General features: G+C 44.5%; 2 protein-coding genes across 7 annotated transcripts in view; both read left to right on the plus strand.

The window, feature by feature from the left end:
* The window catches only part of AKAP8L (A-kinase anchoring protein 8 like), a 34,502-nt gene extending 24,471 nt beyond the window's left edge, over positions 1-10,031 (plus strand). For all 5 annotated transcript variants that reach the window (XM_037141887.2, XM_037141889.2, XM_037141890.2 and 2 more), the window contains 2 exons: positions 9,453-9,548; positions 9,655-10,031. In XM_037141887.2, coding sequence (XP_036997782.2) covers positions 9,453-9,548; positions 9,655-9,963 — 405 coding nt within the window. In that variant the 3' untranslated portion in view covers positions 9,964-10,031. The remainder of the gene's footprint in view (positions 1-9,452; positions 9,549-9,654) is intronic.
* A 248-nt stretch (positions 10,032-10,279) lies between these two features.
* On the plus strand, positions 10,280-27,257 carry AKAP8 (A-kinase anchoring protein 8). 2 transcript variants are annotated; one of them, XM_037141886.2, is made up of 14 exons: positions 10,280-10,415; positions 12,854-12,892; positions 14,844-14,876; positions 15,374-15,650; positions 16,075-16,555; positions 17,038-17,167; positions 17,421-17,467; positions 19,045-19,078; positions 21,004-21,091; positions 22,495-22,636; positions 23,003-23,096; positions 23,526-23,656; positions 24,661-24,756; positions 26,487-27,257. In XM_037141886.2, the coding sequence occupies exons 1-14, from the start codon at positions 10,397-10,399 to the stop codon at positions 26,925-26,927; spliced, it is 2,052 nt and encodes a 683-aa protein (XP_036997781.2). In that variant the 5' UTR covers positions 10,280-10,396; the 3' UTR covers positions 26,928-27,257. The 2 variants fall into 2 exon arrangements, with proteins under 2 accessions (XP_036997781.2, XP_036997780.2); XM_037141885.2 differs by lacking the exon at positions 10,280-10,415 and adding an exon at positions 10,669-10,896.
* The last annotated feature ends 532 nt before the right edge of the window (positions 27,258-27,789 follow it).

Raw genomic sequence — 27,789 nt, forward strand, 5'->3', positions numbered from 1 at the left:
GTTCCAGCACCATTTGTTGAAGAAATTGTTCTTTACCAATTGTGAATGGTTGTGGCACCCTTGTCAACAAAAGTCAGTTGACCATAGCTGTGTGGGTTTATTCCTGGACTCTCACTTCTGTTTTGTTGTTCTGTATATCCATCCTTATGCTAGTACCACATCATAATTTTGTATTAAGATTTGGAATCAGGAAGTGTGAATCCTCCAACTTTGTTCCTCTTTCTTAAGATTGTTTTGGCTAGTCTGTGATCCTTGAGTTTCTATGAGTTTCAGGATGAACTTAACCAGTTTCTACAAAGAAGCCAGCTGGTATTGCAGTAGGATCGTGTTCCATTCCCAAATCAAGTTGGGGAGTATTGCCATCTGAGCAGTATTGTCTTCTAATCTATAAATAAGGGATATCTTTCTATGTATTTAAATCTATAGTTTTCAAAGTATGTTTGACACTTTCTTTTGTTGTTAAATTTATTCCTAAGTATTTTATCCTTTTTTTTTTTAAAGAGTTTATTTATTTTTAGCCCAGGCTTTTGTGGCTCAGTGGATCAGGCTCTGGCCTTTGAGGCAAAGGGTCGCTGGTTCGATTCCCTATCAGGGCACATGCATGGGTTGCAGGCCAGGTCCCTAGTAGGGGGCATGCTAGAGGCAATCACACACTGATGTTTCTCTCCCTCTCTTTCTCCCTCCCTTCCCCTCTAAAAATAAATAAATAAAATCTTTTAAAAAGAAGTATTAAAAAAAGCATTTCTTTATTTTTAGAGAGAGGAGAAGGGAAGGAGGAGGGGAAGAGAAACATCCATGTGCAAGATAAACATCTATCAGTTGCTTCTTACACACTCCTAGCCCAGGACCCAGGCCTGCAACCCAGGCAGGTGCCCTGACTGGGAATCGAACCAGCAACCTTTTGCTTTGAGGGAAGATACTAAACCAGCTATGCTACATTGGTCGGGATCAGGGCAATATTTTATTCTTTTGATACCATTGTAAGTGGAATTGTTTTTAATTCTGCTTTTGGGTTGTTCTTTGAATGTGTATAAAAATACAATTAAGCCCTGACCAGTGTGGCTTAATTGGGCATTGTCCTACAAACTGAAAGTTTGATTCCAGGTCAGGGCACATGCCTAGGTTGCAAGTCTGGTCCCCAGTCAGGGCACCTACAGAAGGCAGCCAATTGATGTTTCTCTTTCACATCAGTATTTCTCTCCTTCTCTTTCTCCCTCCCTTCCCCTCTCTGAAATAAAAAATATTTTAAAATGCAGTTGAGTTCTGGCCAGTTGTCTCAGTTGGTTAGAGTGTCGTCCCCTTACTTCAAGGTTGCAGGTTTAACATCCAATCAGAGCACATACAAGAAACAACCAATGAATGCATCAATTGGTGGAACAGCAAATCAGTGTTTTTCAGTCTCTGTCTCTCTAATCAATAAAGAAAAAAATTCTTAAAAGAACAGTTGATTCTCTGACTGCTGTGGCTCAGTTGGTTGGACAACGTCCTGCAAAGCAAAACGTTGCCAGTTTTATTCCCTGCTCAGGGCATATGCTTGGGTCATGGGTTCTGTCCCCTGTTGCAGCATGTACGAGAAGTAACCCACTGATGTTTCTCTCACTTCAATATTTTTCTCCCTCCCACCTTTCCCCTTTCTCTAAAAATAAATAAATAAATGATTTTTAAAAAGAACAATTGATTTTTGTATATTTATTTTGTATTCTGGAACCTTACTGAACTCGATCATTAATTCTAATAGTTTTTAGCGGATTTCTTAGGATTTTTTGTGTACGAGGTCAGTCATCTGCAAGTAGAGATAGTTTAACTACTTCCAGTCTGGATGCCTTTTTCTTCTTTTTCTTGCCCAGTTGCTCTGGCTAGACCATCCAGCACAATGTTGAAAAAGAAGTTAGAGTGGACGTCCTTGTCTTGTTCCTGATTCGGAGGTAAAGAACCAGTCTTTTACCATTAAGTATGTTGTTATCTGTGGATTTTTCATAGGTTCTCTTTATCTGATTGATGAATTCCCTTCTGTTTCTATTTTGTTAAGTGTTTTTATCCTGGAAGGGTATTGGATTTTGCCAAATGTTTTTTCTGCATCTTGTTGAGATGATCATGTGGTTTTATTTTTTATTCTGTTGTAATAATATATTACAATTAATTGATTTGGGGTATTAAACCACCCTCTATACCTGGGGTAAATTTTGGTCATAATAGATAACTTTTTATGTGTTGTTGAACCGGGTTTATTAGTATTTCATTTGAGAAGTTTGCATCTGTATTCATAAAGATACTGGTCTTTGGTTTCTGCTGATGTCTTTGGTGTTGGTATAAAGGTTATACTGGCTTCAAATGATGAATTAGGAAGTTTTCCCTCTTCTTTTTTTTTTTTTAGAAGAGTTTGTGAAGAATTGGTATTAATTTGTTAAAAGTTTGGTAAAGTTTGCCTGTGAAGCCATCTGGACCTATGCTTTTCTTTGTGAGTAACTTTCTTTTGGGTTGGCCAAAAAGTCCATTTAGCTTTTTCTGTAAAATAAAAGATGTATTCTCAAAAGTTAACCAATAACTTTATTGATTTGGATATTTTGTGTATGTCCGCTATCTCCTGCTATTGGCTTCTAATGGGCAGAGGTCAGGGGTGCTGCTAAACATCTTCCAATATGTAAGACTGCCCCATAGCAAAGAATTACTTGGCCAAAATGTCAATAATACCAAGAAACTTTTCAAACCACTTTTGACACATTTGATCAGTCACAGCACCTTGTCCATGCACTGCACAAATCTTTGTTTTGCATTTCAGTTGCAATTTTACCTGTCTTGAAATAATGAAGCATAATATGCTGAAAATGTTGCATACTTTCTTCCATGTTCAGTAATCAGATGACTGCACAAAAATTCGCTGGTTTTGGGGTTTTTTTTAATATACACTGATATGACAGCTGTCATGATACAATCTAACAAAATTGTTTTGAAAGAAGTTAATAGACAACCAAACACTACTAGAGCCATCGTATGGGAAAATAAATTAACTTTTTGGCCATCCCAGTATTACTAATACAATTTCTTAAATTGGTCTATTTAGGTTTTCTAATTCTTTTTGATTCAGTTTTAATAGTTTCCATCTTTTGAGAAATGTATCCATTTCATCTAACTTTACCTATTAGCAGACATTTATTTATGGTATTCCTTTATAATCCTTTATATTTCTGTAAGGTCGGCAGTTCCCTTCTTTTGTTTCTGATTCTAGTAATTTGAGTCATCTTTCTTTCTTGGTCAGTCTTGCTAACGTGCTGAAGTTTTGATAATTGTGGTAATCTTTAAAAAAAACACACGTTTGGTTTCATTGATATCCCTCACTCCCATTGTTTTTCTCTTCATTAATTTTCACTCTAATCTTTATTCTTCCTTCTTTTTGCCTTTTAGGTTTAGTTTGTTGCTATTTTACTCGTTTCTTAAGGTGGAGTAATAGGTTTCCTACTGCTTTCACTGCATCCTATAATTTTTGGTATGTCATATCCTCATTTTCATTCACCTCAAGTTATTCTCTAATTTCTTTCTGATTTCTTTTTAGACCCATTGATTTTTTAATAGTGTGTCATTTAAATTCCACATATTTGTGAATTTCCCAAATTTCTTTCTATTAGTGATTTCTAATTTTATTCTCTGTGACCAGAAAACATACATTGTATTATTTCAACCCTTTTTAGTGTACTGAAGCTTGTTTTATGGCCTAGCAGAAGGTCTCTCCTGGAGAATGCTTCTTCTGCACCTGAGAGAAAAATGTATATTCTGTTTTTTGGTGGAATGTTCTGTAGATCCATTATGCTTATTAGCCTCTCCAACTATTATTGTTGAATTGTCTGTTTCTCCCTTCATTTCTGTCAATTTTTATTTTATGTATTTTTGGTGCTTTGTTAGATGCATCTATAATTGTTATGTCCTCCTGAACTTTTTTAAATCAGTTGAGAAGACAGGGAAGGAAATTCACATTTATAGTATCTTTTAGAATTATACCTTTATTGTTTTTTCATGTGAATTCACATTACTCTGGCCCTCACTGGTGTAGCTCAGTGGATAAGTGTGGGCCTGCGAACCACACGATCGCGGTTCGATTCCCAGTCAGGGCACATGCCTGGGTTGCAAGCCAGTTCCCAGCAGGGGACTCATGAGAGGCAACCATACATTGATGTTTCTCTCCTTCTCCTGGCTGATGTAGCTCAGTGGATTGAGCACGGGCCTGCGAACCACACATTACTCTGGGATCACTTGCTTTCAGCTTCAAGAACTTCTTTTGGTATTTCTTGTACAGTCTGCTAGTAGGAAATTCTCCCAGTTCTTTATTACAGAATATCTATTTCACCTTCATTTTTGAGAAAGTTTGGCTGGGCATAGGATTGTTGGTTGACAATTTTTTCTTGAACATTTTAAATGTTATCCCACTGTTCCTTGGCCTAATTTTGGATGAGAAGTCAGTTTTTTAACCTTATTGGGGTTCCCTTTTAAAAAGTGATGATTGATTTTTCTTTTGTTGCTTTCAAGATTTTTATTATGATGTGTCTTTGTGGATCTCTGTGTTTATCTGTTTGGAGTTTTGTTGAGCTTCTTGGATGTAGTAAAGTTTTGCATCAGATTTGTGAAGTTTTTAGCCATTATTCAGATAATTTTTCTCCTCCTTTCTCTTTTTTCTGGTGTTTCCATTATGCATAGTTGGGTGACTTCATGGTGTCGAGGGTGTCTGAGACTGACTATTCATTTTTCTTTACTCTTTTTCTCTGTTTTTCAGATTGTATGATCTCTGCCTATCTACACATTTGCTAAATTTTCTGCCAGTTCAAATCTGTGAAGACTCTTTAGGGAATTTTTCATTTCCATTGTTGTATTTTTCAGCTCCAAGATTTTTATTCATTTTCTTAAAATATCCTTTCATTGATTTCTATTTGGTGAGACAGTGTCATTACGTCTTTTCTTCTTCCTTTCCCCCCAAGCCTTGTTACTATATATTTGCTTGTCTGTTTGTTTAGTTGCCTTGTCAGATTGTTTTAGCGTGCCGTGGCTGGTGTGGCTCAGTGGATTGAGTGCTGATCTGCGAAACCAAAGGTCACTGGTTTGATTCCCAGTCAGGGTACATGCCTGGGTCACAGGCCAGGTCCCCAGTTCCGGCGTGTAAGAGGCAACCAATCTACGATGTACCTCTCACACATCAATGTTTCTCTCCCTCTCTTTCTCCCTCCCTGCCCCTCTCTAAAATAAATAAAGTCTTTAAAAAATTATTTTAGTGAAATTTCTTTCATCCCCACAGTGTAAAGCCTCTGATAGTGCCTTGGAAGAAGAAGCCATAGATAGGCAAGTGTACAGCCATCCTGGGATAACAATGGTTTGATAGGGCTGTCTTTGACTGTTTCTTTTCCAGACTTACACTTAGCTGTTAAGCTCCACAAATAGTTGGCTGATTTATCTATTGTTCTCAACAACGCCTTGAGTCATGAAATTACTCCCCAATCTGATCTAAGTAAATTTGGGCTACTTTACATGGATCATTTTTAAGGTCATTGTTTGAGCTTTATTGTGAACTCACTTATTCTTAGCTGTTTCACTTGGCCTCTCTGGTAACCCAGCCAAGCCAGCCAATGGTTTAGTTTATATTGCTGTCAATCTACCTGTCTCCTTTTAATTTTCTCCACACAGTCCACAGTTTTGAGAGTGCTGTTAGTCTTGAACTTCCCCACACTCCTGCAAATGAAGTATGTTCCTTTGGGACGAGATTTGTAAGTTTATTGTTCTCAGGCCTTCCTTTCTCCCTGGGCAAAATCTTTGAGTCTAAACTCCAGAATTGGGGTTGGGGACAGTGGAATACTTCTCTTTGAGTGACTTTGCTGCTTTAGAAGAGATGAATGGAGAGACAGCTGTAGCTTCTGGTATTCTCGGTTTGGCTTGCCATGCTCTTTCAGCATCGGATCTCTGCTTTATGAAAAAGCCAGTATTGTTAGCATGTCATGTCCAACCCAGCCTCCATTCCATGGGGAACTGGATAGAATAAGGGAGCACCCACCTTTATACTGAACTTGCCCAAAACTTAGCCTCAGCAACAGATAGTTAGATGTTCACATCCTGTCCCTCCTGGGAAGATACAGTCCTTAATTGTAATGAGCTGGGTAGAAAAGGAGGCCTGTGTTTTGGGTGATGCTAGCTGTAGTGGAGTTTCCATCATGCTGAGCTGAGAAGCAGAAAAGCTACAGGTCATTGTTAAACCAACACAACTTGCCCTGGCCAGTGTGGCTCAGTTGGTTGGAGTGTTGTCCTATAAATTGAAGGGTTGTGGGCTCAATTCCTGGTCAGTGTACATAACCTAGATTGTGGGTGGTCCCTGGTCACAGCAAGAGGCAACTAATCGATGTTCCTCTCACATTGATGTTTCTCTCCCTCCCTTTTTCTCTCTAAAATCAATAAAGCATATCTTAAGGGGAGGATTAAGAAATAAATCTGCAGAACTTCTCAGGATGCCATGCTGGAAGTCTATTCTCAAATTCATTTTTATGAAGCCTTTTTAACCTTAATTCCAAAAATTTGATAAAGGTAACACCAAGATGAAACTGTAAGTTAGTTTATTATGAAAGAATAAATGTGCCCTGGCTGGGGAGCATCATTCTGTAAATCAAATGGTGATGGGTTTGATTCCCAGTTAGGGCATGTGCCCAGATTGTAGATTTAATCCACAGTCAGAAAACATGAGAAGACATTTCTCTTTCCCTCTCTTCCTCTCTCCTCTCTGTGAAGGCAATTCATCCTCTGCAGAGGATTTTTAAAAGTGCTAAATAAAATATTAGTAATTATCAATTGAGTAGTGATTCGAATGTGTGATACACTGTAAGTTTGTTTCTGGAATACAAGGATGGTTCAATAGGAAATAAGCAACATTACCAGTATAAAGATACTAGGAATGAAAACTTTATATGCAAATAAATGAGTCTCAGAAAAGGCTAATAATTCCAGCAAAGTGTTCTTAACTTATTGAATTTGGCAACTGGGTTGAGATTTAAGATAACATACAAAAAGTACTAGTTTTTCTCCAGTCTTGTAATAACCAGTTAGAAATGTAAATGGGTGGGGTATCAATAACCACAAAATGCATACAATAACTAGGGATGTAGCTTTAAGAAGGTTAGGGGATCTTAAATTTCAGACCAATAATACCTCAGTGCCTGGAGGAACAGACTGTATAGTCTTAGGTGGGAGATTTAATAGAAAAACAACAAAAACCAGTGTTCCCCACATTAACACAGTGCAATTCCAGTCCAAGTCTGGGGAAGGAGGCTGACCAAAATTATTTTCCAGTTTTATTTGTAGAGTGTAGTTTATACAGAAAGTAGTAGTGAGTTCAGGTTCTTGCTTAAGCAGATACAACTAAGTGCAAAGCAATTAATAAGAAAAAAGTGATACTGGCACAGTAATAAAACTGGAACTAGAACAGCATCAGTCTAGTGAAAGGTCCTTTGTGTTTTAGAACTTAGTTTTTGTCAACATCGGTACAGGTTCCTTATCTGAAACCCTGCGGCCAGATCTTTTTTAATTAATTTTTGGATTTCAGAACACATGATATGGTCCCTTGGATCTGGGAAAGTTCCTTGTAGTTGAACCCTCAGTAATTCTTCAGGTGACTTGTGTGTAAGTGGGACAAATAAAAATGGTACAAAAACATAATGTCAGTTCATGTTTTACCACCGAATGAGTTTTAGGGGAAAAGTTTGGGGTTTTAGTGGAAACTGGTTTACCTTATAAATTTTTGGAAGGATAAGTTGACCCATACCTCATACTATGTAATTAGATTCTAGAAATCTTAAATGTAAAAAACCGAAACAAAACAGATTATTTTGTTTACCTTGATGTTTTAAAGGAAGCGTTCCTAAGCAAGTTGGGGAAACCCAGGCCACATAAAAGTGCTGAGCGGGTGGCCACTCTGCATCTCAGAGCATTTTGATTTGCTAGTGGGCAGGGACATGCCATGGGAGGCCACAGAAGTATCCCACAGTGATAATAACATCTGATGGTGACCCAGAGGCACAAGAGACAAGTACATTGTTTTAGTGCAGTTGGAGGAAGCATGCTTTACAACTTTTTTGCAAAGTACTCCTGCACATGGCCTCTGGTGAACCTGTTTGACAGAATTAAAAGCGCCAGCATAGAAGTATATGTTTATTCTGGTGATGTTTGGTCATTGTAGCAGAAATCTGGAAAGAATGTAAATGTACCTCATTGGGGAGACATTGTCCTGTGTGCATCTGTGCTCCTCCCGGGAGGAGGATACTGTGTTGGCATGTGAAAAAGTTGGGCAGGGGAAGTGGTCTGTTATGTCCCAATCATGCATCTCTAACTTGTTTCATTTTGAGTATGCATGAGTTCTGTTAATATTTTCCCCAAGTGGCAGAACGTGTAAAGAAAAAAGACAAAGGTAGATAAAGGGAGTAGAAACAGCAAGTGAAACGTAATGTAGAGAGCTGGATGCAGGAAGTGGAGTTTCCCCCAACAAAAATAGCTTTAGCAGTTACTTTCCTGCTTATGGCTTTACATATACATTACTTTGCAATGATTAAAGTGTGATTTGCCTGTAATCTCACCACTGAGGAAATCACCTAGCGTTTGTTGTCAGTCCTCCCAGGCAAGACTCTGGCAACTATACAGTCCATCACACAACTTTATTACCATGCCAGGAGAGAGAAATGAGCCCTATTTTAAGGGCTGCATGGTGTTCTTTTCAATGTATGATGTCTAACTACTTCTCCACTGAAGAACATTTAGGTGCTTTCTAGTGTTTCATTACTGCAACCCACTGCACACACCATTCTATTCCTAAATTTAGGATAGATAGATTCCAGGAAGGAATTACAGTACTCAGAATTTTTACTTTTGATACTTTCTACCAAACTGCTTTCCGGAAAATACGAGTAAACAGTTGAGCATCTTTCCAGCAGGGTAAAAATGCCAAGTTTCAACCTTGCCATTAGTGTATAATTCTTCATCCTGGGAATCTTATTGATTAAAAGAATGTGTGTCATTTAAATGTACTGTCATATTTATATCTTTTTATATTCTCCTTATTCATCCTAAAGAGTTTGTGCTTATTAGGGCAGCTCTTTGTTACAGATTGCACATTTAGCTATTAGTAGGTTTTTAAAATATGTTCACTGCTTATAGCTTTTATGTAAGTGAATCAGATTTCTGGAACACAACTGTAAAGACTTGTCTTTAATCAGCTGCATAAAAAGTATGGTGTGGAAAAACGGAGGTAAAATCGGTTAGTGGCTCCATGCTTGAAGGGTTGGCTGGCGGCACGCTTGTACCCAAGGTACACTTAAAAACCTAAGAAATTTGGTTGGAGTCAGGTGGAGGTGTGCAGGAGGGCCCCACTATCTGGGAGGGTGGGGATCTCCGCACCCAGAGCAGCCTCTCCAACCCTTCCCCGCCTGCCCTACCCGCAGCTCATGATGGAGCAGTCGAAGAAGTCATCACTCATGGTGGCCCGCAGTATTCTCAATAACAAGCTCATCAGCAAGAAGCTGGAGAGCTACCTGAAGGTGAGGCACGGGTGCCTGGCGTGGGCTCCAGCTGCATCCCCAGTCCCTGGTCCTCAGCCCTGGTCCTGCGGGTCCTTTCTCTAACACCATCTGTGTCCTTCCACAGGGCGAGAACCCCTTCACTGACAGCCCTGAGGAGGAGAAGGAACAGGAGGAGGCTGAGGGCAGCGTTCTGGATGAGGGGGCAATGGTCGAAGTAGCAGGGGACACTGAGGGTACTGAAAGCACGCCAGTGCAGCCCCCGGTGCCCCCGGAGCCGACTCCTGGAACTGTGTCGGGCCAACTGCCGCCACCCCCGGAGGAAGACGAGGAGGCCGTGCCCTTGCTAGGCGGGGCGCTGCAGCGCCAAATCCGTGGTATCCCTGGCCTCGACGTGGATGATGACGAGGAAGAGGGCAGCGGGGACACCCCGTGACCAGGGTCAGAGGCGGGCAGGGCGTGCAACAGAGGCTGGAAGAACTTAATAAAGTTACTCCCATCCCACCTCCAGGCTTGTTTCTGTGGGCGGTGCCGTGGCAGGGGGAAGTCAGGACATCCCCCAAGTGCCTGGGGGCTGTTGCGTGCTTGAGGGCTTTGGGTGGCGGGGGAGGGACGGGAAGGACGAGGTGTGCGCCTGCGCACAGTGAGGTCCTGCAGCCCGACCCAAACTCCCATGATGCCATGCGTGCCGAGCCAACCAACCAGCTGGGGCGATGGGGGCGGGCCCACCATGAGAGCCAGGCAATGGTACTAAACGCAGAGTTACGTACGCGTCTAGTCTTCCAGTAGCTGACGGCGGGAGGTGCTTTGAGTGCAAGCGTCTGGTAGCAGCTTAGAAAAAGGGGCTGCTGGCGGACCGAACTTGAGACATGGAGCAGGGCTACGGAGGTTCGTACGATCAGTCTGGTGTAATGTGGGTCGGGCAGTCCCTGTCCACAAACGCCGCCGCACAGAGGGCCACAGGGCCAGGGCCTATGCCCGAATGCAGTTACTGCAGCCTGGCCGTGCGGAGAGGCGGCCAGGGCGCGCGCACGCCGCTCATTGGACTGCAACGCCATCGCTCATGTGGTGCTGCGTACGATTGGACCGCGGCGCTTGAGGGGGCGGGCAGAACTCGGCGTCCCGACGCTGCGGCGGGCTTCTAGGGCGCCTTGTGCCGACTGGGCCGTTTCTACTCCTCACCCCCCAGCGGGGCTAAGTTCCTTGCCGACTGTGCAGCTCGGGCCGGCCTTCCCCTTCGGAAGACGCCACAAAATGGCGGCCTGGGAGGGTGGAGTCACTGTTGGAGCTCGTGGGGCTCTGAGTCCTCTTCTCAGGCGGCCGGGCCTGTCCCGGGAACCGCGGAGCTCATTGGGGATCTTGACGCGTCGTACGTGGCGAGGGGCTCCCGCCCGGAGTGTCCGGGCGGCACTGGGTTGGAGGCATCCCCACCAGCTTCGCGGTGCAGTGTGGCCGGGCCGGGTGAGGCCTCTGTGGGACTCAGCCGTGGACCTGATTCGTGCGGGCCTAGGACGAGATCTTGAGGGTCATATGCTGGGTATTGTGCAAAGCTGGAAACCTGATGTACTTCGAAGTGGTGGCAGATTGGTGGCTCTCACCCAGGCAACGCCTTAATGTGGCCTGGAGGTGCTAGAGGGTTGTGTAAAGAGGGGATGTGTTCTTTCCCCACTTGGGTTGTAGAGCGTGTGGCAGGTCGGATCTTCTAGGGACTTATTATTTGTCTTAAGAACTAGTGTCCTGGGAAGCGTTTGCTCTGTGTGTTTGGAGTCGAGTTTGCCCTTTAGGAACAGTTGGCTTGACCAGGGACAGATTTCTATCTAAGTATTTGACGTTCGAGAAGCAGGCCATCTGATCTTGGAAACAGCAGCTAGAGAAGGCGTCTACCTTGAGAGGTGGCAGCCAGCATTAGTACAATACCATCCAAGCCACAGGAATTGCAGAAGCAGAGTGGTTCTGCAGTGCATAGGTGTGTCCGGGGTCTTGGAGTGGCTCAGCCTGACTCTCCTGGTCTTTTCTGCATCCCGACTGGTTCTCTTCCTTGTTTGCTTGCCTCCACCAGATCTTTCAGCCAGTAATCAATCCTGCTTGATGCAGGACCTTAGCTTGAAGAGGTTGCCCCACACCACCCCGCCCCACTTCATAGCTGCTGAAAACCTTTCATTCTCAGTCTAGTTGCTGCAGCTTCCCTGATTATTTCTGTAGCTTTTCCACCTGTAGTTATTTTCTAGGACTTGCTGACTCTTGAAAATTGCTTCCTGACTTAATTCCCAGCTCCATGATTTTGGGCAAGTGACTTGGCCTCTCAAGCGTTTTACAAAGGAAAAATAGTAACCTATTTAAGGGATATTGTGAATTTATGTGAGTAGTATATGCCATTTGCTAGATCAGTGTCCTACAGTGAAGCGGTTAATACCCTGAAGTTGGTCACTTGCTGTTAAGAACCCCCACTCTGCCTTTCTCTGTGGATGTGGAAGCTGTGTGGCATGGGGAGAGTGTACCTGGCAGAGGACAAACTTCAGTGTGACTTTGGATCAAGTCCCTGAACCTGAGCCTTAGCTCCCTGGTCTCTAAACAGCATTCTGTGACACTGGCTAACATGTTGTTCATCGGCCCAGCTAGTGGTTTGGGTTGTTCAGGTAAGGGAGACCAGATGTGTTCTTGCTTCATTAAGGTAAAGTCATTTGACAGTGTGGATGGCTGCCTGTCCCCAGCTCTGTACCGCATCAAGGGTCACAGAGATGAAGAGGGACCAGGTAGATGCTGTTATTGGGGTCTGGAGGGGCAAGGGAGTCACCATAGAAGGGAGCACAGTCTGATGCCTTAGAGCCAGATGAAGCCCTGGGACTTGAAGGCCCATAGGAGCTTTGGAGAGTTCAAAGCCACATGGAAGTGAGGCCTGGAGAGGCACAGTTGTCTCCAAATTCCAGTTTCTTCACTTATAGCTACTTGGTTGGTGAGGCAAGGAGGGGGAATAGGAGTGTGCCTAAATGCTGGGTTAACTGGTGGCTCTTCTGTGTCATCCTTAGTTTGGGGTTGAGACTTAGGCCAAGGTCTCTCAGGAAGTGACCAGAGCTAGCCCAGGGCCCATTCTTCTTCCTTTTTTTTTTTTTCCCCTGCTTTGACCTCAGGCAGGTGGGGTATGATGATGCAATCAGTTAGCTGTGGGATGACCTTTAGGGAGATAGTGTTGTGGTTCTGCTGTTGTCTTAGAAGGCTGTCACTGAGCTTCTTTGAAGATATCCCTTTAGGCTCTTCAGAGCACCTCCGAAGCACCTATTCTCTAGCCTGACACCCAGGATCCTAACTCACAGTTCTTCTCTTCACAGGCTATGGGGCATGGAGTGCTGGACCCAGCAACACCCAAGGTAGGTTGGACTTGCTTTCCAGGGAGGCAGGGGCTCCCAGGACCTCCAGCCCAAGGCATCAGACTGACAGAACTGTTCCAGGGGCTACATGGGGGGACAGTGGCCTGTAGCCTGGAGAAGCATGGGGGGTAGAAGTTGGGGGAAGCCCAGAGACCAGGAAACCTTTCTGTAAAGAGCTAGATAGTAAGTTTTTTCACCTCTTCAGGCTACATGATCTTTGTAGTGCAGCAGCCACTGTGGACAATTTATAAACAAATAGACACGGCTGTTTTCCAGTAATGTTTACTGAAGAATGTTTGGCATTTATGCACCATATAATTTCTCATGTATCACAAAATAGTCTGTTTCAGCAACTTCTGTTGTTTTATTCTAAGTAAGTAGCTGATTATATAATCAAAGGTTTCTTAAATTAATAGACTTTATTTCTTAGTAGGTTTAGATTTACAAGATAGAATAGATAGTATGTAGAGTTCCATATGCCCACTATATCTTCACTCCTACACAGTTTTCCATATTATTAACATCTTGTGTTAAGATACACTTACTATAATTAACAAGCCAGTGTTGATACATTATTATGAATGGTAACCCATAATTTACATTAATATTTACTCTGGCCCTGCCCCATGTAACTTGGTTGGAGTGTTGTCCCGTAAACCAAAAGGTTGCAGGGTTTGATTCTCAGTCAGAACACAGGTCTGGGTTGTAGATTCAGTCTCTAAACAGGGTACAACATACAAGGGGCAACCAGTTGATGTTTCTCTTCCTCTTTGTCTCCTCCCTTCTCCTCTCTCTAAAAATCGATAAGTGTGTTCTTGGGTGAGAATAAAAAAATACATGCATTTAGTCTGTATTATATAGTTCTGTGGGTTGTTTTTTTTTTTTTTTTAAGATTTTATTTATTTATCTTTAGAGGGGAAGGGAAGGAGAGAGAGGGAGAGAAACATCAATGTATGGTTGCCTTTTGTGTGTCCCCTGCTGGGAATTGGCCTGCAGGGAACCGGCCTGCAACCCAGGCATGTGCCCTGACTGGGAATTGAACTGCGATTGTCTGGTTCGCAGGCCCGCGCTCAATCCACTGAGCTGCACCAGCCAGGGCAGTTCTGTGGGTTTTGATAAGTGTATAAATGATGTTTTTGATGTCACTAAATATCCTTTTAATTTTTCCTTTTCTTCAACCATTTAAAAACATAAAACCCATTCTTAGCTTATGGGCAGCTGTACAACTGGTGATGGGCTAGATTTGGCCTGGAGCCTGTTTGCTCACCCTGCTTGGGAGTTCAGGTCATGGTGCTGAGTGCACTTGAGGGACCAGAATGTGCTCTTGTTGCCAGCTTTATGCACCATCTGTCCCAGGGGATGGGGCGATGGCTTCCTTTTTCTGAGTCTGGGATTTGCCTCTAGCATCCCTGGGGACAGGGTCACTTCTTTACCCATCCCAGAAAGAGGCCTTCCATGTCACTCAGACATATACCGTCCCCTTGCTCAGTTGAGTTGAACACAGGATTTCACTCTGGTATATTCTCCATGTTTTTGGTGGTGCTTGAGCCCTAAATCTTGGTGAGTGTTTGGCACTTTAGAAGGGCTCTGCCTGGGCACCTGGCCTGCTAACCTCTTGGTGGTGGCCTATACTGGATCAACTTCCTGGGAAGGATGCAGCATCCTTCCTGTTGTTTTGATGGGGGAGACTGGGCTTGCCTAAGAGGGAATCCCTGTTTATGCTTAGCTGAGTGCTCTGGAGGAAATTAGTTTTACTGCCAGTGGCCCAGCCTTTCCTGGCCCTAATAGACAACCAAGAGTGCCTCCCAGAGTGCTGCCACAGACACCTGCAGCTCTGGCCCTGTGGGTAGTGGAATGAGGTGACAGCTGTCCTTCAACATCTGGGGGGTGGGTTGTCTCACTTGCCTTTGTTCTGCAAACAAAGCTCTTGTGTGTTCTTGTTTCCTCTAAGGTGCATATGGAACTGGTGTGGCCAGCTGGCAAGGTAGGCCCTTACGGGGGTCAGTGGGTGGTTGAGAGGGCCTCTAATCAGCCTCTCAGAGGAGCTAGGATGCAGGGATACCCCCATCTCCTCTCTTAGCCGTGCTCACAGCTCTCCTAAAGGCTTGGCAGGCTGGGCCCGAGGTGCTGAGGAGGCCTCAAGGGGAACTTGCAGGAAGTGAGGGGGTTGTGGTCGTGTTTTGGGAGCAACATCTCTATAGGAAATCTGTCAACAACCTCCGCTGTCACTTGTGGGTTCTCAGCCACCTCTGGATTTGAGTGGGAACCAAGTCTTAAGACCTGGCACAGAAAATCCACTGCTCAGTGTTGAGGTCTCGCCCCCGCCCTTCTGTAACAAGGCAGTGTGGGTGATACCAGTGGCACTTGGTCCCATGACCTTTTTCTCTTATGGCATAGGTGTTCCTCCCCAGATGTATCTGTCAACCATGGACAGGCCTTGTGGCTGCTGAGGTCTGACTTGGCTCTTCTTCCCTCTGGCAGGTTATGAAAACTACAATTATTATGGTGCCCAGAATACCAGCGTCACCACAACAGCAACCTACAGCTACGGTCCAGCCTCCTGGGAGGCCACCAAGACCAATGATGGCCTAGCGGCTGGGGGCCCTGCCATGCATTTGGCTTCATATGGTGCAGAGCCCTGCACTGACAATTCCGACTCACTTATTGCCAAGATCAACCAGCGTTTAGACATGATGTCCAAGGAAGGAGGCAGGGGTGGGAGCGGCGCCTGTGGGGAGGGCATGCAGGACCGGGACAGGTAATTATGTACCTTACCCCTTCACTGGGGATCCAAACACGCTTTTGTACAGAAGGGAGTGGGCACCCGCTCTCCTAGAAAGGCTCTTCCCAAGCGCCCTCTTGAGTGTGGGTGGATGAGTTGGGTGTTTGTTGGTGCAGAGACATTGTAGTAGGACTTGCTAGTAATATATTTCCTGAGTGGTGGGGTTTAAGGCATGGCTGTGGCTAAACTCTATGCCCGACTCTCATTTCTGCACCAAGAGCTTAGCAGAGCCAACAGCTTGTGCCCTCATTCGTCAGTGTTTCATTTTGCTTCTGAGCATTTAGGAGGGGTGCATGGTGGTTTGGTTTACTTTGCTATTCTTAGTGTAGCAAGGTCAGCTTTGCAGGAAGTGTTGAGGTTACCCCCAGAGTGTGTAGTGATGGTTGTGCTTTCTTTGCAGTTCCTTCCGCTTCCAGTCATTCGATTCCTACGACTCCAGGCCTTGTCTGCCCGAACACAATCCCTACCGCCCCAGCTATAGCTACAACTATGACTTTGACCTGGGGCCTGACCACAATGGTGGCTTTGGTGGGCAGTACAGTGACTGCCGGGACCCCTCCCGTGAGCGTGGCTCACTTGATGGCTTCATACGGAGCCGGAGCCAGGGTCGTTTCCAGGACCGGAGCAACCCCAGCACCTTTATGCGCAACGACCCCTTCATACCATCAGCCTCCTCTGATCCCCTGTCTGCTCCCTGGACTGAGCTGAACTATGTGGGTGGGCGGAGTCTGGGAGGCCCCTCCCCCAGCAGGCCCCCACCTTCCCTCTTCTCTCAGTCCATGGCTCCCAACTATGGGGTAATGGGCATGCAGGGGACCGGAGGTTATGACAACTCTGTGCCCTACAGATGTGGCCAGTCACAGACCCGGATAAAGGATCGGGTAAGCCCTTGCAAAGTTATAATTTGCTTGCTTTGCTTTTTAAACAGCTTTATTGAGGTAAAATTTATAGATTGTAGGATGCACTCATTTTCAAATGTATAATAGGACTTTTAGTAAAAGTAGGCAACCTTCATCACCATCTAATTTTAGAGTATTTCTGCCAACCCAGAAAGAAACTTCTGTCTTTAGCAGTCATTCCCGATTCTTTCCCCCAATCTCTGGCAACCATTAATGTACTTTCTATCCCTATGGATTTACCTGTTCCAGACATTTCATATGAATACAGTATTGCGTCCTTTTATGCCTGGTTTCTTACATTCAGCATAACTTTTGTAGGCAGAGATAAACTATGTTGTCTTTGCTTTCCGAGAAGACCTTGTTTACTATTACTCTCTGGTCTTAAAACCTTTTTGTTCTTCATTTCTGTGGGGTGTTGTAATAGTCTGGGTAAGCGGTACATGAGGATGTGCTTGTGTCTGTAGCCCAGGTGGAGAGGGTTTGATCGCTGTGGCCCAGACGGCATGAGCAGGAAACGGAAGCAGTTGCAAATCTACAATGAGCCAGATGCCAAACAGGCCCGGGCTGACAGCGAAGGAGATTTTTCTGAAAATGGTATGCCCTGGGGATGGGATGCAGTGAATTTTCAGTTGATATAAGAGGAAACAGTCTCCTGCTTAGTGCTCTGCCCACCTGTTCATACAGTGGATACACAGGAACTCAAGGGTGCCGTGTGTTATCCGAGCTCCCATAGCCCCCACTATAGTAAAGATGAGCTTAGTCACTGGACAGTGAGCTTGGGAGGGTGAAAATCAAGCGGGCCAACTGCTGAGGGGCTGACTTTCCGTATTCCTTTTGTGTCTGGTAGATGATGGAGTTGGTGACTTCCGGTCAGGAGATGAAGAATTCAGGGGTGTAAGTCCACCTTCACTGGTCAGCCTCATTTGTCTCCAGTGCCAGATTTCTTCCTTATTTTAGCTTTTTTTTTCTCAGAGGCAGGAACTGCCACTCTAGTAGACTCACCTCCACCTTGTGAGTGGATTTAATACTCTAACTTACAGCTGGGTTTCTAAGAATATTCCACTTGGAACAGTCCTTTCTGGAAAGAATTCCTAGTCCCCTCCCATGTCCTTGTAGTGAAGCACCTAGCTGTACATATGGTAAGTGCAGTGGCTATGCAGGCTGACGCCCCCAAACATGTACTGAAGACTACCAGCTTCATGCTGGTGCTGAGCTGCATCCATGTCATTCAGTCCTTCCAACCAGTCATGGTAGACACATGTTTAAGGCCAGCTCGTAGCCAGAACTACACTTGAGGACCTGGGGAGCCAGCCTTTACCACCCCCTGCAAAGTCTGATCCAAGTCTGAGGTAGGTCTGGGGTATATGAAGGCTTTGTCCAGGTACTTCGAGTGGTCAGGTTGGTTAGGGTTAAATGAGGGGTGGGATACAGTGAAATTTCAGCTTCTCCGAGGTCCTTGCTTGCCCCTTGTGTATTTTGCTTCCATCTTAAGTCTAAGAATCTCTGTACCAGCTGATTGGTAATTTAATCTTTGGCTCAAGGAAAGGGCTTCCTTGCCTTGGCTGGATGGCTCAGTTGGTTGTAGCATTATCCCATATGCCAAAAGTTAGCAGATTCAATCTCCAGTTGGGGTACGTATGAGAGGCAAGTAGTCAATATTTCTTTCTCACATCAGTGTTTCCTCTCTCCTTCCTCTCTCTGAAGTCAGTAAAAAAAGTCTTTGGGTGAAGATTAAAAAAAATAATGTATCTTCTAAGTGAAGTGCAAAGAGCCCATTCCTTTAAAGTTTTTTTTAATCCTCACCTGAGAATATGTTTTTATTTATTTTAGAGAGGAGCAGCAGGGGGGAAACACTGATGTGATGGGGAAAAAAAGGAACATCAATTGGTTGCCTCTGATACAGAGATTGGACAGTCAGCCTAGATATAGGCCCTGATGGGGAATCAAACCTGCAGCCTTTTGGTGTACGGGATGATGCTCCAACCTACTGAGGCACCTGGCCAGAACTAGGTGATCATTTTTATCTACACCTGGTTTTTTCATAGCCTGTGGTAAATGTAAACACATGGCTGGGAAAGTTGGTAAAGCCCATTTTTGGTAAAGAGTGCCTGAAGTAGCATCCTACAAATTGAGGTTTCTTGACATACAGTTGATGAATGAGCTCCTGGTATTCCAATGTGGAGAGCTGTACAGGTGTACATTGCCAGAGGCCATTCATTAGCTTTATGGTGCTGAAAGAAGGTCAGTGTCTTTAATAGAAAAGCAAGCTAGTGTGATCACAGAATCTCAGAGCACCCAGCAAGGACAGGACACACTGAGACTCTTATCTCATGGCCCTGGATCTTATTCTAACACATTGTGACTGGGTTCCTGGTGGCACAGTTTTCACCAAGTGGTGTCAGGGAACTGGGCTGGTGTGGAGAGTTCTGAAAATTCCACCTCACTGCCCAACTTCGTGTGTCCTTTTTCAGGAGGATGAATTCTTCGACTCCGGGAGGCAGAGAGGTAGGTATCACCCATCATTCCTTTGAGCTTTCTTGTGTCTGCCTGGCAGTCCCGTACTCACTGCCCAACTCCCAGCTAAGCTGGACTTCTGAGAAGCAAGCCTGGGTGGGGCCTGAATGAAAATACTTGCTGACAACAGCTCAGGGCAGAAAAGGGGCGGAGATTGCTGGGCGGGCCTTGGCTACGGTACTCACCCTAGGGCTTCACTCTAGACTTGCTGCAAATGGGTCGGTTCACCTCATTCAGTGCAGACTATGGAAAGGGCAGGGGGGGGGGGGACTCATTTACTGGTGTCTGAAGCAGCTCACAGTGGTAGTGAAAGGAGTCTCAGAAATAGAGAAGAGGAAAAGAAAAGGTGCCCTACAGCCTGTCTTCTCAGTTCCCCTTGGCCAATGGAGGTCCTCATACTATATTCTTCTGGGCTTCATTGTTTCCACATTTTTCCTTGGTTACCAGCCCAGGGCCATGCTCTCAGCCTCTATGGTAGGAGTATTGGCAGTTGCAGTGCATTTGCTGCATGGGACAGAGTTTGGGCACCTGCCTGAATTGGCAGTTCAGGGCAGGGGGGAGGCTGTCAGATACACCCAGGTCCAGATACTCCAGAGGCAGTCGTTGCTCAGCAGGTCCCATCATTTCCAGTGGCAGAGACCTAAGAGTTCAAAGTCAAGGACAAGACTAAGGCCAGGTTAAACCTATTGGGGAGTGTGGAGAAGCAGCCTGGGACATACATGATGGCCTTGAGCTTACCAGAAAGCCAGTTTTCCTGTTCCCATGGGTCTGTTCATAGCTGTTTCCCCCGTGAATCACAGGCTGGCTCTGCTTCCATAAATTTTGAAGGACCCTGGCTTAGATGTTCCGTCCTTTATGTGTTCAACCCTCTGAGGTCCTCTCACCCTGTCTATTGAAGCAATTATGTTTGTAGCATGGGACCATACAGCATTCAGCAGCTCATGCAGTGGGGAAAATGCTAAAGCAAAGGTGACATGTTTATTGCGCACAGGTCCTGCTACCTACCCGGGATGACTTTGCTATTAAACAGCAGTAATAGTTTCAGGCAGTGACCTCTTGCCAAAATTCCCACACGCCCTTTTGAGAGGCTTCTGAGCAGCGCACGCCGGTCGCCATCTTCGTGGGACAGTCTCGTGACTGGCATCAGGGGTAGGGGTTACAGTTCAGATGCTTATCCAACCTTTTTTCAGTGTCTAGCCCTGGCCCTGAGCCATGGTAACCTGGCCTGGCCTCACACTGGGATGCTGGGCTGCACGGCTCTCAGAGGAGCTCCTGCACTGGCCCCAGGGGATGGATGGAGGACCGATAGGTCTCTTCCCATTTTTATTTCTAGGATTGCTTTCCATATAGCCATGAGAAAGCCCTAGAGTAACAGCTTTTATGAGTGGAAGGTAGAGTTCGGGCCAGCAAGGACTGACAGACCTGCTGAGGCCCTAGTTCAGAGGAGGACAGTTTTCATTGTCCACCTAGAGGTGGGACGGAGGGAGGTAGAACAGCTTTCTTTATTTTCTGAGGCCCTCCAGCTGCTGCCTCTTTACCTAGAACTGTTTCTCTCTTAACTGATTTTGGGAGAAGACCCACTTGTAGGGCACTGAATTGGAAAAGCAGGGTAGGGAAGGTCAGAGAGCAGGTGGGCCGCAGTGCGAGTGGGACAGGTGGGCCATGTCTCTGGCCCATTCCAGCCTTATCAGGCTACGAGAGAAGTGAAATGTCTCCCCTGGGAACTCCCAAGGGTTCTCATCAAAGCCCATCATTGTTGGGAGCCTTTGGTGCTTCAGGGTGTCCTGACCCTGCCGTGTGTGGAGGCAGCAGCGGGGCACGGGACGCGATGGTCAAGCTGCAGCCCCATCAAGGCCCTGATGCTCAGTTCCTCTGTGGGCTCAACAGAGGGTCTTGAAGGTGTTTCTCTGTTGCAGGAGAGAAGGATGATGAGGATGATGAAGTGAAGAAGAGAAGAGAAAAGCAAAGGAGAAGAGACAGGATGCGAGACCGAGCAGCTGACAGGTGAGTGGGAGGTCAACTGGACCTGGGCACTGTCAAGGCTGAGCTCATCTGTCTTCACTTCGTGGTATAGGGTGGGGGCAGGGAGGGGATCCTCAAAAGAGCTAACACAGGCAAGGAAGCCAAGAATAGAAAAGTAGGAGCTTTCAGGTCTTTAAAAAATTCATCAACCCTGATTGGTTGTGGCTCAGTGGATTGAGTGCCGGCCTGTAACGCAAAGGGTCACTGGTTCAATTACCAGTCAGGGCACATGCCTGACTTGCCGGCCATATCCCCAATAGGGAGAACGTGAGAGGCAGCCACATATTGAGGTTTCTCTCCTTTTCTTTCTCCCTCTCTTCCCCTCTGTCTAAAAATAAGTAAATAAAAACTATTTTAAAAATTCATCAAAACCCTTGTTAAACAGATGAATAAGTGATAGCTAGTTTTGATCTATTTTCATGTCCATGAAAACTGAGATGATATTTTTTTAAAAGAGTCTTTAGATTCCACCCTAGTGACTGAGTATTCTCAGAGCAATTATCAATGCTTGGAGCAATTCTCATAGGGGAGATGAAGATGCAGCTGCGAAGCATATTTCTTTCTGACAGTTCTGCACATAGGGCCTGGGTGATTTTTTCCTCTTCCCTCCTCTGTCAGGGTTCCCTACAAAAGCTTGTGGCGCTTATGTAGAGATCTAAAGCCAAGTGTTGGAGGCTGGCAGAACTCTCGAGTTAGCCAAGGAGTAGTCCTAAGTACCTCAGGACTTGTGCTCTTACCCCAGAAGATCCACAGAAATCCTGGGTACAGCTAAGGGAAGCAGCACTCTACTGTGGGGGTGTGGAGGTCTGCAGGCCACTCTCCCCTCATAGCATAATTGCATCTGTGAGACTTTGGAAGCACATTACAAAGAAACCTCAGTTTTTATCTATGAATTTGACATAACATGCCTCTACATTGAGTCCTGTGGGAGAATTGGTCTTAGATCATATGAATTTTTAATTGTGCAAAATCTTTGGAATTTTTCCACCACGTAAAATGGGGTGGCCTCATATCATCCGTGACTACAAAAAGAAACACACCTGAGAAGCTATAGTGTTAGGTACTGCATCCCCAGAGCAGTGGACTAGAGGCTTAGGGAGCCCACAGTTTTTAATAGTCTCCACCTTTGGATGTTCTATTAAGGGCCTTTGCACCAAAAAGACTATTATGGTAGTAAATTGCTACTTGAGTGATTTTCCTGGAGTTTTTTGAGGTTTTACTCCCACGCTTAAGGTGAAGAAACAGGGTAACTGCTATTCTTGATGCCCAGTGAGAAGTCAGAGGTCTTGGTTCAGCAATTGCTTTCTCATTTGCATTTCAGTTCTAACCAAAGATGAACTGGTTATCTCTGCATCACTACTCTTGTTTTTGTCTTCCTTTTCCAGGATTCAGTTTGCCTGTTCAGTGTGCAAGTTTCGTAGCTTTGAAGATGAAGAAATCCAGAAGCATCTGCAAAGCAAATTTCACAAAGAGACACTGCAATTTATAAGTACCAAACTGCCTGACAAGACTGTGGAGTTCCTTCAGGTGAGGCACATTTGTTCTCCATCAGCAGTTCCCAGTGACCCAATCGGTGTCAGATTCCTCAAAGGGAAGGGAAAGGGAAATAGGTCTTAACTTGGTTGGTCAAGGTTTCTTTTTTCAGAATAACAGCTGTTCCAATCCCAAGTCAGAAGGATAGCTGAGAACTCCAGCCATTGTAGTTCCCTTTAGTTCTGCCCACAGAGCTGCTGTGGTAGCCATCTTCCCACCCGTGGGACAACTGAGACAAGACTGTCATCCAGTAGGAACTTGGCACCCACCAGTGGTGAGCTGCCTCTGGTGCATTTGAGGTATACACACACATGCTACCCTCTCCTGACTTCATTTGGTGCCATCTCCCAACCCCTCTAGGAATACATTGTAAATAGGAATAAGAAGATTGAGAAACGGCGTCAGGAACTGATGGAGAAGGAAAGCATGAAACCAAAACCAGATCCTTTCAAAGGTAAGTTGTGATTATGGGAGGCGTTCTGTTCCACGCAGCACTAAGGCACATGAGTTGGTATAAAGTTAACAAACGGCTGCCGAGGATGTGATTGAAGACCTGTGGGAGGGACACTCAGCAGTGGAACGAGGTCTTTGAGTAGATCTCAGCTCTGTAAGCAACTTACCAGAATTATGTGAAGTACTCTGCAGTTATTTCCTCTTTGAACCAAAGGATGAGAAAAGTTGGAAGTAATAAATGACCCAGTGCAGGGACTCGTTCCGACTCTATAATCCTGCTGGATAGCAGATGACGCCTGTCTCAGATTCTGTCCTAACTGAATCCCTGGAGAGGGCTGTAGGGAGAAAAGGTGGACCTTGTTGGGGGCTGGGAGGAAAGCATCACATGCATGCTGTCCCAGATCCCACATGACTTGGATTTCATCAACAGGGATTGGCCAGGAGCACTTCTTCAAGAAGATTGAGGCTGCTCACTGCCTGGCTTGTGACATGCTGATTCCTGCACAGCACCAGCTCCTGCAGCGGCACCTGCACTCTGTGGATCACAATCACAACCGCCGGGTGAGCCCCATCTGGATGGATGCTGGCTGCCGGGCGAGCCTTCTCGGGCTGCTAGTCGGGTTTCAGAACCTTCTGTGTCTTACAGGGAATGCTAATATCTTTAGGGGCTCTCACCATATTCCATCAAGTCTGTCACTTCATCAATTATTTGTATGATGCATTCCAATTTCTATTAAAATATGAGAAAATATGTTGCTTAGAGTTGATTAAATGTGTAGCTGAAATTGTCCTAATTTGAGAATGTTCCCTGTAAGCCACATAAGTCAATTCCCTAGTTACTGAAAAACTGGGTTTTCTTTAAACTAAGGCCAAGGGCCACTCAGAGCAGAGTGTCCTGGGGACCCTTTGGTCCTTACTAGCTGGTGGGACCTGAGACTAAAAGTTTTTTCCGGGGTCAGCAAATTTTTCTGTAAAGAGTCAAATTGTAAATATTTTCAGCTTTGCAGGCCATAGGTTCTTTGTCCAACAAGTCTGCCATTGGTGTGTAAAAGCAAATAACTAAGTGAAGGAGTTGGCATGGCTGCACTTGTCCCACTGGCTGTAGCTTGCTGACCCTTGATTTTAACATCTCTGTGCTTAATTTATCCACCTATGAAATAGAGCAATTGATACCTGCCTGCCCATCTACCAGTTTTGTTAAAGTGCAGCCAAAAGCACTGTATAAACAAAGGATTACTATATGTGTGACTAGTTCTGTTTCGGAGCATGCATACTTTTGCTAATAAACTTACAATAATAGAACTCAAAACTGAAAAAGTTCACTCCTTTCCCTACTTAGTTCTTAAGATCATGAGACTTATACACTGTTTCATAGTGTCAATTCTGATGTCTCTAGTACTTTCTCTCTCTTGGAGTCTGGCACTTTGGGATTTGCCTCAGTGAAGAAAGTATGGTCATCTCTGCATATGGCTGATCTCAGGACAACTTGCTGTAGCCCTGCTGGTGTGTTCTCTTGTTCCTCTGATGTGCCATTTTTTAAAGTCTACATTTGGTTCCCTTTGCAGCTGGCTGCTGAACAGTTCAAGAAAACAAGTCTCCATGTGGCTAAGAGTGTTTTGAACAACAGACATATAGTGAAGATGCTGGAAAAATACCTCAAGGTTAGGAATCCAATGAACGGGAAAAGCTTTTGAAATGGAGAATGAATTATGAGTATGGAATTGTATCTTGAGTGCAGTATTTAGCATTTCTGAGATTTGAGGGATGTTAGAATATATCAGGCTTGGGAATTCCACCACTGTGGATTTCCTGAGACACAGTGTTTGCCTGGGAACTCTAGGATGTGGTTCTGCTTGATTAATATGTACAATAATGCTGACTCTGATTATGAGAAACCTTGACTATCTGTGCATAAAATACTGAGCAAATGATGGTGAGATGTTTAAAAAAAAAAAAAAGACGTATCTAAGGTAGCTAATTGTCCTAGAAAGAAGCTGAAAATAGGTTTTGCTGGCAGATCCAACTGACACTGAAATGGAGGTTCAAGGCAAAGGGAAGAGCCAGAGGTGCCATAATCACTGAGCCATAGTGACAGGAGCAGAGTAATAAGTCCCAAAGAAGGTTCCTGGGAGAGAAGTTGGAGGGGCCCCTAGTTCTTCTTGGGAAGCCCATTTTGCTAAACACTCAGCCCCCTGACTTCAACATCTGAGGCTGGTAGCTAAGCTCCAGTATACCCTGGCTAGGTAGGACCTGTTTGCCTTTCTCTCATTTATTAAATGCTTCAGTATTTGACAGTTCATTCTATCCATTAAAGTCACAGAATCTAAATACAGCAAGTCCTCAAATAATGTCTTTGTTCAAGTCATTTCGTTAAAATGTTGATGAGATACCATAGGGACTTAACTCTTACATCAATTAGTCTATGTAAAATTAGTTTAGTTGTACATTGTTTATCTGCATTTCCAGGAACCTGTTGATGACACTAAGCGAGGACTTACTGTAACCAATTTAATAACCATGACTTGTCAATGTTTTACCAATGGCCTAAACAGATTCAGTCTCTGGAGTGAGGTGCAGGCTTAAACTTCTAATCACCATATTTTAAAAATACATTTTCTAATCTGGTAGTTATAATAATTTAGTTTCTTTTTTCTAAACTGGAGACAATATGCTTGTGAAAAGTTTGGCTTCTGAGAGAGTCAGATTTGGATTTGACTCCTGACTAAGGTTTAATAATAGCTATGTGACCTCTGGCAAGTTACTAATCTTTAAGTCTCATTTTCTTATCTGTAAAATGGGGACAATCCTCATGCCAGGGCTTTGAGCCTAAATGAAACTAAAATTTAAAATAGTCTTGTCCTGGCCAGTGTGACTCAATTGGTTGGAACATTGTCCATAACCAAAAGGTTGAGGGTTTGATTCCCGGGACAGGACACATACCTAAATTACAGATTTGATCCCCAATTCAGGCACGTATGGGAGGCATCCAGTTGATGTTTCTCTCTCACATCAATGTTTTCCTTCCTTTCTCTCTAGAAGCAATGAAAAAATGTGGGGCGACGATAAAAAAATTTTTTTAAATAGTAGTAACTTCCTGTTAGGATTTTTGGGGTGGGGGGGGTTAAATATAAGGTCTTTTTGAACTTTTCCTCATGGTTATATGCTTGAACGAAAAGTACAAAATAGTTCTGGTGAAGATTTTCAGAGATGTCCTTTCTGAATCTATAGGATCTGAGAACCTGTAGGATTAATTCACCTGGTATAGTTTAAAGTATTTTTCTTGTTGACTCTGCCATTGTGAAAATGCAAGCTCCCAGCAACTGGGGCCTCCTTCCATCTCTCATTTGGACAGTTCTTTAGATTGCACTGACCTGTGTTTCTTCTTGGCCAGGGTGAAGACCCTTTCACCAATGAAGCTGTTGATCCAGAAATTGAAGGAGATGACAATTTAGGAGGTGAGGATAAGGAAGAGACACCTGAGGAGGTGGCTGCAGAAGTGTTAGCGGAGGTGATTACAGCAGCAGTGAGTGCAGTAGAAGGAGGAGTGCCCCTTCCTAGAAATACTGAAATGCCGACTGAAATAGAAGGCCCCATGGACACAGCAGAAGCCACTAGTGAACAGCCACTGGAAGCAGACACACGCTGTGAAACGACATCTGAGAAGGAGAATGCTGAAGCAGAGGCCAGTAGTGAAGCTGCCCACGCTGCTGAGGCTAAAGATGAAGCAGAGGCAGAAAGCACCATAACAGTCACTGTTCCTAGCCCAGCTGCTGCAAAAGCTGAAGTGGAACAAACTGATGCAGAGTCCAAAGATGTTATTTCCACAGAATGATCCTCTCTCCCTGTTTCAAGGGATGTTTATATGATGCATTGCTCTTTCTTCTTTGGTTTATAAGCAGTACTAGGGTGTGTGTATGGAATATGCTGAAAACTTGTTTTGGTGAAGAGACCCAGCCATTTCCTTCAGAAAAATGTACCTCACAGGCTTGTCTTACGGAGTTGTGTAGCTTTCTGCCTCGGTTTGAAGGCTGCAGAAGTATTGTACATTCCCCCAAGCAGCTGTGCCCTCTCTACAGTTGGAATAATAAAATTTGGGTAATTAGATTTTGATGAAGCTTTGCTTGTTAAATAACAGCCATTAGTTGAATGCCCTTGATGATGATGTCTGGAAGCAGCTCATTACTAGGATACACCTTGCTTTATGATGGGGTTTTTGTTTGTTTGTTTTTAAGTTTCAAGAATTTGTTTTGGCATCAGTTTTTGATTCCTGCTTTTGTAGTGCACTGAATGGTGTGTGATGCTCACAGGATGTAGCAGAATCTTGTTAACACATGATGCTGGTTCTGTCACATCAGTGAACTCTCAAAGGCTTGTTGAATCTGACACAGCTTCACTGGAAACACACCTAGATGCCCCCCAAGAATAATACACTGCCTGGGGAGTTGTTTTCCAATCTTTAATCCTTGGTGAATCACCTTCAGAATTTATCTCATGTGTTCCACCTCTGCATTACTTCAGGGTTTCCTCTATGAACTGAAGTATTTTCTCTGAAACATTTAAAAAGAAAACTTGATGTCACTCCCATGAATGGAAAAACCAATATAAGTTGCCACAGATAAGATGCTATGTGTAAAAAATTAATATAATGGAATAAACATTTATTTTAGATAAGTACTCTTCCTTTGGAGCTTTCT

The sequence above is a fragment of the Artibeus jamaicensis genome, unplaced genomic scaffold (assembly GCF_021234435.1).
Source record: "Artibeus jamaicensis isolate MK-2021 breed Jamaican fruit bat unplaced genomic scaffold, CSHL_Jam_final contig_477, whole genome shotgun sequence".
NCBI lineage: Eukaryota > Metazoa > Chordata > Mammalia > Chiroptera > Phyllostomidae > Artibeus > Artibeus jamaicensis.

Excerpts from the sequence above, each read along its gene's own strand:
- AKAP8 (XM_037141885.2), top strand. The coding sequence starts at position 10,782 with ATGGCGGCCTGGGAGGGTGGAGTCACTGTTGGAGCTCGTGGGGCTCTG. Across the intron at positions 17,168-17,420 it reads AGGAGATTTTTCTGAAAATG|ATGATGGAGTTGGTGACTTC; the intron begins GTATGCCCTGGG and ends TGTGTCTGGTAG. Across the intron at positions 21,092-22,494 it reads CGAGACCGAGCAGCTGACAG|GATTCAGTTTGCCTGTTCAG; the intron begins GTGAGTGGGAGG and ends TTCCTTTTCCAG.